Here is an 11,790-nt window from a genome sequence, read left to right as displayed (position 1 = left end):
CTTTGGTTTGGTCTGAAAGGTTAGGCGTAGGGGAGAGAATGATTTTGGAGACAGTATGTGAAATTCTGGGGAGTTTGTTTTTGTCGGTGGCTGAGAAGATGATATACAAACAGGGAGAAGAGGACAACAAGATGGGCTGGATGATGCTCTGGTACAGAAGTATGGGGTGGGGGGTGGGGGGGGGCATCAGGCTTGCAGATGTCATGGAGTCTCTGGGGCTGTTTGTAATATACAATCTGTATTAATTATCATTATAATCAAGCTAATCATTTGTCCATTCATTTCCTTTTAACTTTCTTTACCCACTAAACTGGTCATCAGCATCATCAATGAAGGCCTTTCATTGATCCTCAAACTCTGCTTTGGAAACAAAGTCCTACTAATGATCCTGCAGGGACTGTTGGCAGAGAAAAGAGGGCTTAATTACAAATTATAGTCATTGCTCAGTGAACTTAAGACAGATTATAGTTTACCGTTCCTCCTGAAACAAAGAAAGTATAATGAGAGCATAATGACATGCTGTTTGTGTGATTAGGGAGACGAAATCTATCAAGGAGGGGGTTTTTAGTTGGAAATTCAACCCCCTTTTCCTTGTTAAAATTCCATTTTTCATTGTCTTTACACTGGACGCTGACCACAAAGGTTTTTAGGTTTAATATATATCCAATTAAGCATTTATAGACTAAAATAGACATCTACAAAATCTCATTTAGGGTTTACCTGCTGATGTGATCCATCTGTCTTTGAACTTCACTAATGTCCCCATTGAACAGAAATGATTCCTCTTTCCAGTCTGAACTTGCTTTTGACCCTTTGAATGAAAAACTAAATAAATCACAGAAAAGAATCATCCTAAAAAGCCTGACAAGAGGAAGGAGACTGCACTCATGGTGTTTGAAGTAGAAATTTGCAAACATTTATTATTTACACCAGGATGTCTGCTGTCAGACAGCTCTGGCTGCTGTTTATCTACAGACTGTGAGGAGTGTTCCACTCTTGTAACATCCTAAAGCACTGCCAGCTCTCCTCACTGGTCGAGTTGGCTGCTGGGAGAATCTGGACAGACTGGGGTTTGTTGGCTTTTGTTTAAACCATGTTGTCCTCTTTAATTTCCTGTTGATGGGGCTCACAGATCTGATTTCCTGCCTCCTCAGGAAAGATAATCTTGTTGCCAATCTGCTGTTTTTGGTTGAAGAATTTCTCTGCTGTGAGCCAGGAAGACTTTAGCCAAGACCCCCCCAACTACCTCATTTGCTGTTTAAAGACAGACCTTGCAGTATTTTTACATCTGTGTGAAATTTTAGCACTATATTTCATGCAAGTTGGGCATTCAGTGTTGGTAGTAGCAGCCCTAAATTAACACACTGTTGCCCATAAAGTTGAAATAAAATATTTTTTTTACCTTTTCTCATGAAATGATTGTGACAATGTGATTTATTCTTGATAGATAAAGAGCTTATCTTCTTTAATGATCAATCTCTTCCAAACATTTACAGTAAAAATTAAACTACAATTAACCTTTGAAAACAGTGTATTTAGGCTTAAACAAAATTAGGGCTATTGATAGTCCCTTATATTGAGGATGGCCACCCTGGCACAGATCAATGCGTAAAGACAACGTGGCATACTGTCCACAAGCTTGTTGATGTAGTCAATGGACAGGGTGTCCCAGTCTTTGGTCAGATCCTGGGCTAATTCCTGTAGACTTTGAGGAATACTGTCCCTCTCATTAAGAGCTCCATCTAAGGCATCCCAGGCATGCTCGATAGGGTTCATATCAGGGGAGCAAGCAGGCCAAGGCATCTGCTGCACCCCCTCTGCATCAAGAAATTCTCTCTCCACAGCTCATGTTGTTGTCTTACAGCCTAAACTTGTTCCCATAGACCAGGGGTGTCCAAACTATGCCCTGGGGGCCAAATGCGGCCTGTGGCCCATTTTTGATTGGCCCGTAGCAAATTCTAGTGATGAAATGAAATATGGCCCAAATTACAACACCAAGCTTGTGCTTAACTGTATTGTACTTCTTGTTTTCAGCACAAGGCAGTGCTACCATGTTAAATCTGTAAACAAACATTTTGACAAGAAGATATCTTGATTAATAGCACCCTGTTGGATTATCACAGCAAATAGCAGCACCAATAACTTTTTAGGGGCAGAGCCAGTGGTTGCCAGGGCTAAACGTGGCATCCTGAAATCCGACTGGCACCCCAGAATCCTGAAAATGACTGTCTATTTGCCCTGTCAGCCATTAAGTAGCCATTTAGGCATACTAAATCACTAAGCATGTGTTAACTTACATTGGATTAGTCTTACTAACTTTAAAATCCTCATGGCAAGGAATATGAAAGTGGCCCCACCATCCTATTATATTTTTGTACGTGGCCCTCTGTGGAAAAACTTTAGACACCCCTGCCATAGACCCTTCTTGTGCGGGGGAGGTTCTCCAGGATGTCCCGTTGATGTTTCCATCCAGCACCACCAATCGTGTTTTGTAATGAATACCAGCCCATACCATCACTGAGCTGCCACCTCTTTGAGTGGTTTCCTGGATGCAGTCATCATGGTAGTTCTCACCATGTAATTGCCACAGCCTTTGTCTTCCATCGATATGGTCAAGGACAGCAGCTCACATTCACAAAGAGAACATGTCGCCAGTGCCCAAGCTGTAATCTCCTGTGCTTCCTAGCGCAGCGAAGTCCAGCAACTCTGTGTTGAACAGTTAGGCATGGACACTTGGTCATTCGTCTTGCTCGGTAGCCATGCTAAAGCAATCTTTGATTTACAGTTTGTTGGGAAACGCTGATTCCACGTTGTCTTCTCCACAAATGACGAAGGCAGCTTGCTGGCATTTTCCGATTTCTACGACACAAATTCAGCAGTTGAAGTGGAAGTTAGTAGTGGTTGTCCTTGAGATTTCCATGGCCTCAAACGAGGATTTTATAGACTGCACTTGGCAATATTCCAAGGAGATCAGCAATGTTGGCTTGTCTGTGTCCTTCCTGTCAGAGTGCTAGAACTCTGTGGTGTATTGCCAGTTGCGTTGGAGGATGGCATAGCCGAGGGATCTTCTGTATCAAATTTGGTTGAAAATTAAACATCCAATTCTGAAAACGTAGACTTACTGCACAGGGGCGTAGCCAGGGATTTAGGGCCCACATAAAGAATTTAACACAGGGCCCCCTTAATCTGCTAGCCAAGCAACAAATGTTAGGCCATTTTTACAAATATCCTGGCATTTTAATGTATTTTTGAACCATAATTTCCCCATTTAAGAGGAATATTTTTAATATGCTTAAATTAAATTTACTTGCATTATTTCACAGTGCTGGACAACACCATTTGAACATTTTTAAAGAAGAAGCATGGCCCCCAGTATCTTACTTTATTCTATTTGATACAAATTTCAGTCTGTCACTTTTGATTCAATAATGACACTTATTACTAAGAAAAAAATAAACAAAAACACACTTTTCATTCTCAAGGGCCCCTCCCTACTGGGGGCCCGGGTAATCTGTACCCTTTCCTCCTATGCTACGCCCATGTTACATTATATAGACTTTAAACAGGAAAAGGACAACATAGCAGATGTCTTGCCTTTAGCACCAAAAAATTGTTTATAATTTCAGCTGGGTAACTGGGACTAAGTATGTAATCACTGCACCTGGTCAAAGGTGATTACTGATGTATATTAATAGGAATAAAAGACAAAGGTGTCTGATTATTCTAACTTAATGGGCAACAGTGTATATTAGAATAATCCTGGATTTGCATTTACTTTTGCTAACAATTTCATATAAATCAGGTTTAATGCAACATGTCTGAAAGTGCATATTGGACTGTAGTTGAAATTGCAGTGCTGCAGAAGTGGCTCGGCCTGCTGCCAACAAGGAAGGTCAGAGAACTGGAGGAGGAATAATAAGATTGAGGACAGGGAGGGAGAGAGGGAAGAATATGTGTTCCAAGTGGAGAATATTTTGATTCAGGACATATCTAAGGCATCTTTCATGCCTTTTCCTTTATCACTTCCTCTGATAATGGTTGAAATTTAGCAACAGGGACTTCTCATATGATGGAATTTAGGCATATCTTCTTTGCATGTGTATTCAGCTGTCATTAAAATGATGTTACAGATATACGAGTCCCTTCTGCAGGCTGTGCAGCAGAATTATTTCCCTGACATCTTTCTATTTGCTGAGAATGGATGAGCTTGACCTCTGAGTACTTGACCTTGTTCACCCCTTAGCAAGAGCAACATCTTTTCTTCTGCATCAACACCAGTCGGTTCAATGTTGAAAAACTTTCCGAAGAGGACCACCTTTGAGGCCTACTTTTGCACAGATTAGAGTCGCATAGGGAGTTATTTTTTCCCTTTAAACAAGTAAAACAACATGTGGGTGTAAGCCTGAGGACTGAAATGACTTCATTTCTCTGGTGAAGCTGCACAACATCGTTAGCCAGCAAACCTCCAACATGATCTGTTATTAGGGGACTTTTTTTCTCTTACTTCACTGAATATTTTCATGCTGAGGGTTATCATAACATGACCCCCAAAAGAGCTAAACAAAGCATTCCTTCTCCTTTTGCACAGAATAAAAATAATCCATCTGTCCAAGTTTTTCTCATGTACTTTCATTTTCTTCCCCCTTATTTGCAGCTTTTATCTTCTACTTTCTTCTCCTTTTCTTTACCTCGATGGCTCTTTTTCTACATGTCCATCCCTCTGTCTTTCTCTCCCTCTGGTCCAGCAGGCCTCTAATTACAGGGGAGTAAAAATAAGAGCGCCGTTGCTAAGCTAGCGAGTCGAGTAAACCAGGTTCGCTGCCAGAGGAGAAACCTTTCGGGCATGTTTGCCAGCACATAGCACAAAAGTGGGTCACGAAACTGAAACCCAGGCACGACTTTTGAGCGCTTTAAAACAGCCCTCTGGAGACACTCTGCTCCAACCAGCAGGTCAAATATTCCCTCACTTAAGACCCCCAAATCCCAGACACTTCAGGGACTGTGGTGCTGAATTTATTAGCAAGCTTTTACTCCAGCTCCATCACCTGTGGGCTGGAACAGGAGAGGCCAGTTTTCTTGAGTCAGCCTGAACAGGAGCTTGGTACTGCTAGCTATTTATTTCCTCGTTTTCTTATTCAGCACCGTAACCCAGTAGGTTCAGATGGTGGGTGCTGCTGCTGGCTCGATTGGCAGGTGTGAATTTCAGGCTGTTTATATTTGGGTGTGTCTCCAGGGATACTCACAACTTACATGAATGTTACATCAAAATGTGAAGAGTCTATAATTAAGAATGCATGCCAGCTGTGTCACTTAAAGTCACAATTTTTACATTTTCATTGTAGGGCTCTCCAATAAATGTAACAAACTCATATTCAGTCTGATACTAGATGCTTTATTTAGGTTCCTGGCCTTAGTCCCAAACAGGAAGGAAACAGAATTATTTTTAGCTAGAATACCAAAATTTCAGTTTTTCAACCACATATCCTGAGCTGAACCTGTTCTTCAACCTCTGCAACCTGTGGGTGTGCAGTTCCTGCAAAACAGCTATGCGTCACATACATTTTCTCCACTTGTTTTAACAGGTTGTGTGCTGTTGCCTTGCATTGCTGAAAGTTTATGAGAGGAAATATAATTAAAAAAAATCCAAACATCCAGTTAACTGTGACTGCAGCCAGTAATTAGACACTATTGGAAAGCACACATGATGGTTACTGACTCAGATTTAGGAAGCGGAGAGCTGGTTTGGATTTCATCCCAGAAGAAATGGTCCTGTTCCTTCTTTGATTCTCCAGACAATAATAACATTGTTGTGTCTCTCTGCTGTGGCTTTTCAAGTCTTGTAGCGACTCGATTGCTCACACTGCCAGCTTTTGTTGTGTTTTGTTTTTTCTAGTCCTTAACTTTCAAGCTCATTACACACTGAAATACAGTGCCTACTAAAAGTATTCACCCCTGTTTTGCCCTTTTAGGGATTTTAGAAATCAAGTATGGTCAACATAATTTGGCTTTTTGCACAAAAAAAGGAAAATAAGTGACTGCATAAATATTCACTCTGTTTAAAGTGACTGACCTAGTTTAACAGCAGTTCAGCCAGTTGGTGCTAGTAGTCTCACAACTAGCGAAACAGGGAACACCTGAGCGCAGTGAATGTGTCTCAAGTTATACTAGTGTAAATACACCTGTTTCTGGAAGGTCTAGTCACTGGTAAACCAGTATTCCTGGCTACCATTACACCAGGAAGACAAAAGAACACTCCAATCAACTAAGAGATAAGGTTTACTCAAAAGTACAAGTCAGAGGATAGATACAAAAATATGTCCAAGGCACTGTACATTCCCTGAAGTTCAGTTAAATCCATCATCAAGAAATGCAGGGAATATGGCACATGTATAATTCTGTCTGCATCAGGCCATCCTCACAAGTTGAGCAACCATACAGTAAGAAAACTAGAGCTTGCCAAAAGGAATGTGGGAGACTTCATGGTCATGTGGAAGAAAGTTCTTTGGTCTGATGAGCCCAAAATGTTGTTTGGCGGACACCAAACACTGCAGGTCACCACGAACACACCATCCTCACTGTGGAGCATGGTGGTGGCAGCATCATGCTGTGGGGATGCCTTTCAGCAGCCAGCCAGCCCTCGAAGGCTTGTAAAGGTACAGGGTAAAATGAATTCAGCAAAATAAAATCCTGGGGCACAATCTTGTTCAGTTCGCTCGAGAACAATGGTTTGAGAGAAACCTTTTCTTCCAGCAAGACAATGACCCAAAGCATACAGAGAAAGCTACACAGAAATATGTTAAAGACAACAAGGTGATCATTCACAAATTTTACTTGACATTGACATTAAAGAGTCTTTTCTTTACCCTAAAATTTATTTATTTTTTTTAAAGATTTATTTTGATAGGACAGTGGATAGAGTCGGAAACAGGAGAGAGAGCGGGGAGAGACATGCAGGAAATGGTGCCATGGGCCGGATTCGAACCCGGGTCACCTGCATATATGGCATGCGCCCTAACCACTCGACCACTGGCGCGCCTCTTTATCCTGAAATTAAAGCGCCTGTAAAGTGATTTCTAAACTTTGTGCCTTAACACACTAGATATGTTGGAATAAGGTTGCTGTAAACATGTGAAAACACTTGGATCTACATGTGACTGAATTTTCGATTTAGAGCGTTAGAAAGTTTTTCAGCTCTTTCCTGCCTGAGTTTTATTGGGCAGGGCAAATATGTGTGCTGATGATGTCACCAACTTACAAAAAAGGAATAACCCCGCCCCCCAACTGTATCATGGTATAAAATCATAGAGCAGTTCATCTCAGTACACACTGTTGCTAACTGATGTCACTGCCTTCATTGAAAATTAATAATCAGTTAATTTTTTTTTTCTTCATTGTAGGGTAAATTTCCCGAATTTATCAGCCACAGTGGCCCATGAATTATTTCAAACATCATAACAGAGAGATTTGAACCAGAAAATGGACTTGGTCTCTGCTCTGGCACAGAGCCAGACAGCTGCCCTCTGATCATAAGGTCAACTTAAGGTCAAGGGGCAGGCTAATAGCATTAGCACTTTCATCCAGTCAGGTTGTAGCATTTCTAAAAATTTGACAGAGTTGGTCTTTTGTGGAGTGGGCGCGGCTTCGGCTCATTCAACTGACACACCCACACCATCCTGGAACAGATTTTACTGCCTGATTTTTCACGATTTGAAGCTTAATTTCATAAGTTTAGAGATATTTTAATTTACTGAATTTTGACCTGGTGGTTCATAACACAGTGGTCTGCCATACAACAAATCTAAATTGCTACCAGAGGTGTAAAGTAACGAAGCATAAATACTTTGTTACCTTACTTAAGTAGAAATTTTGGGTATTTATACTTTACTGGAGAAATTATTTTTCAGCCTTTTTTTACTTCTACTCCTTACATTTTCATGCAATTATCTGTACTTTCTACTCCTTACATTTTAAAAATAACCTCGTTACTCTTATTTCATTTCAGCTTGTTTTCATTCTGACTTGTCATTGTAAAAAAAATAAATAAATAAATAAACCCCCCCCAAAACCTATCCAGATAAATCGTGCCATCTGGATAGAGTGAATTTGATTGTGGTTGGATGAGAAGTATAAACATAATACCATTCTGACACCCTATTGGTTTACACGCAATCCATCGCACTTGCTCACATGACACAAATCACGTCACACTCCAGCAAGGAAATAGCAGACATATGTAGCCTAGTACGAAGATGTCTGTGGCAGACTTAAGAGAACTCGAGTGAAATGCCCCAACCAAGCACCAGCGAGGAGGTTGGTAGCCAGGAAGACCAATACTTATAGTTAACTAGTCATCATATCTTCCGCTCCATGAAACACATGTTAATGCTCAGTAGTACACATATATGGTTGTTGAATGTATTTGCATTGAACTAAAATGTGTTAATTTTCAATGGGCATAAATACAGCTGAAACAGGTGCATCCCAAATTTTTCAACATTAATATTTTAATATAACATTATAGTCATTGTGGCCTTTACAAAAATTTTTTTTGGGGAGGTGGGGTAGTGCACTATGGGAGAATAAAATGCAGTGGAATGGAATGGTAGAATGGAATGGAAAGTATAATGGAATGGAAGGTGGAATGGAATGGAATGGTAGAATGGAACGGAAAGTATAATGGAATGGAATGGTGGAATGGAATGGAATGGTAGAATGGAATGGAAAGTATAATGGAATGGAATGGTGGAATGGAATGGAATGGTAGAATGGAACGGAAAGTATAATGGAATGGAATGGTGGAATGGTAGAATGGAATGGAAAGTATAATGGAATGGAATGGTGGAATGGAATGGAATGGTAGAATGGAACGGAAAGTATAATGGAATGGTGGAATGGTAGAATAGAATGGAATGGTGGAATGGAATGGAAAGTATAATGGAATGGAATGGTGGAATGGTAGAATAGAATGGAAAGTATAATGGAATGGAATGGTGGAATGGAATGGTGGAATGGAATTGTAGAATGGAATGGTAGAATGGAATTGTAGAATGGAATGGTAGAGTGGAATGGAAGGTATAATGGAATGGATTGGTAGAATAGAATGGAATGGTGGAATGGAATGGAAAGTATAATGGAATGGAATGGCTGAATAGAATGGAATGTGGAATGGAAAGTATAATGGAATGGAATGGCTGAATAGAATGGAATGGTGGAATGGAATGGAAAGTATAATGGAATGGAATGGTTGAATAGAATGGAATGGTGGAATGGAATGATAGAATGGAATTGTAGAATGGAATGGAATGGAAATGTAGAATAGAATTGCCCCTTTGGTGTGGCCTAAACTTTGTCCTTAATGGAATATTTTCTACAGAAGTCTTTTTAAACCCTAGTATCTATAACTCTACCTGAGTAATGAATGTGAATACTTTAGACACCTCTGATTGCTACCTAAGTTTCTCCCATCAATGACCCAGTCTCCTCTGGTGCTTTTAACTGTGACAGCAGTCTCATTAAAATGAGCTATAGTTTTAACTAAACAGTAACTATGTGTGCACATGTATTCAGACATGATCAGTCAGTATAAGAGTGGTACTGGTTTTTTACATAACATTTGGTAAGTGAAAGTAATGTGCTTTTTTTCTAAAGAATCAACCTAATCTCTTAAATCAGACAGGGCAGTTGAAGAAACTTTTCCTTAAAAAGAAGAAAAAAAGCAGCTGTATTTTTCTTGGCTCCTGAACTTCTGATAAACCTCCACTCGTCTAACTTCCTCAACATTCATTCCCTGACTATTTATGGTCTGCAAGAAGTCTTGGCTTCAGCCGAAAGTCTGAAAATGCAGCCCACACATTATTCAGACCTTTCTCCCTTTCTCAGGAAATGTTTGGCGAAATGACGAGTGGGTTACTGTTTTTCTCAAATGAAGTCTGAACCCAGTCTGAGAGGAGGAGAAGGAGGAGGAGGAAAGGGTGTAACAGGGGATGCGAACAAAGAGACACCACATTACTATTCATATTCCCTGGCAAACAGGTGGCCAGGAAATGACACAGGAAAAACGCTGCTATCACACCTAACACGTACCTATTTTATTTTAGCCAAAAACCACATCCTTATGTGCACCATCTCTTGACACACACCCACAGTCTGTCATCATGAATGGCCCACACACCCTCTGCTTATCCTGCTTGTGTCGAATTAGTGTTTCAAACATTAATCCATCACCTAAACTCACCCCTTACACTGTCAAATTTAAGTAACACCCCATTATGAAAGGTGTTTGTCTTGGCTTATAGGTGGAGATTTTATTAAAATGATTATTTTACACTATATGAATATGAATGAACGTAGCACACCAGAGGACTCCTTTTCTTCCCTTAACCTTTAAACTGACACATGATGTACTTTGACTTTATGAAGCTGTTTTCACTTACATACTACTAAAAATTTCTGGAAAATTTCTGGCTGACTGCCTCTTACATCTCCTTGAGTTGCTTGTTCAAACATGTACCCCAAAGCAGGAGGCAGAGGGAGGGACTGGCAGGACATGAAGTACAATACAGGTAACACCGTAAGTCACTGCATCTAAAACCATGGATATTTGTGTATGGTAGATTATGTGTTTCTATGTTATAGCAATGCTTCTTGTCCAATAAATCTTATACTGTTGAAAAACCATTAATTTCCCTTGAAATGGTGCCACATTTGTAAGGAACATGCATTTGTGGGATGAGCAGCAGAACTGAGTATGTGGGTTGTGCCCATGAAAAATTTGCCAAATTTTCTAAATAGGCTTTCCAATGGTATGAGATTTACTTCCAAGAAGCATTGTTACAACAAATAAATAATCTACCAAACACAAATGTCCTTTCTTTTTGTAAAAAAGGGATGTAAATAAAGTAACGTTGGTTCAGCATGTCAATCAGAGGTTCCAGGGTGTAAAGCAGAAAGCCTTCCACAATAAGGATGTGAGTCTCCTCTTACTTTGTGTCAGACTTTGGGACGATCTTAGTGTCCAGGGTGTTATTAATGCCATGAGATTTCTCAAACTTCAACGGGTTCTCCAACCATGCATAGATCGTACTCATCATGGCGTCCACGTCCAGAGCAGTGATGACATTGTACTGCTTAAAGCCATCTTCACCGACTTTAATCTGATCATGGGGCTCGAAGAAGTCATCCTGATGAACCACACAACAGGCGGGCAGGTTTGTGATCAGTCTGTTTGTGAGGGTGGTTTTCCTTCCATTGGTTACGCCGCTGATGCTGATGATGTACTGCATGATTTCAGAGCTCGTTAGAAAGTCACAGAGAGTTTAGTTTATAAATGCAACATAAGACTCTGCAACGCCAAAGCCATTAACAACATCCAGAAGAGCAGCTGACTTCTCTGGGACTGAGATAATCTGAGATGGACAGACTTCAGGTGGAAGAGTGGTCTGCTGAGTCCACATCTGAAAATGTTTTTTAAATAACAGCTGTCAAATCATCTGACCTGTAGAGGAAAAAGCCTATTAAGATTGGTATTAACACAGATTTCAAAAGCCAGTATTCCTGATGGTGTAGGGGTGTATTAGTGCCCAGGGCATGGGTAGCTTGCACATCTGTGAAGGCACCATTAATACTGAGATGAATCTACAGATGTTGGAGCAACATATACTTCTATCCAGATGGCGTCTCTTCAGTTTATTTCAACATGAAAATTCCAAACTACATTCTGCATGGGTTACAACAGCATGGCTTCACAGTCAAAGACGCAGGTATACTGAGCTACATGCAGTTCAGACCTGT

General features: G+C 40.4%; 1 protein-coding gene across 1 annotated transcript; it reads right to left on the bottom strand.

The window, feature by feature from the left end:
• Positions 1-10,979: 10,979 nt before the first annotated feature.
• On the bottom strand, positions 10,980-11,282 carry LOC121516858 (nicotinamide riboside kinase 2-like). Its single transcript, XM_041798284.1, has one exon. The coding sequence runs from the start codon at positions 11,280-11,282 to the stop codon at positions 10,980-10,982; it is 303 nt and encodes a 100-aa protein (XP_041654218.1).
• Between the last annotated feature and the right edge of the window lie 508 nt (positions 11,283-11,790).

Source organism: Cheilinus undulatus, linkage group 10 (genome assembly GCF_018320785.1).
Source record: "Cheilinus undulatus linkage group 10, ASM1832078v1, whole genome shotgun sequence".
Taxonomy (NCBI): Eukaryota; Metazoa; Chordata; class Actinopteri; order Labriformes; family Labridae; genus Cheilinus; species Cheilinus undulatus.
Note: the sequence above shows the minus strand (reverse complement) of the source record. Positions and strands in the feature narration are given on the sequence as shown.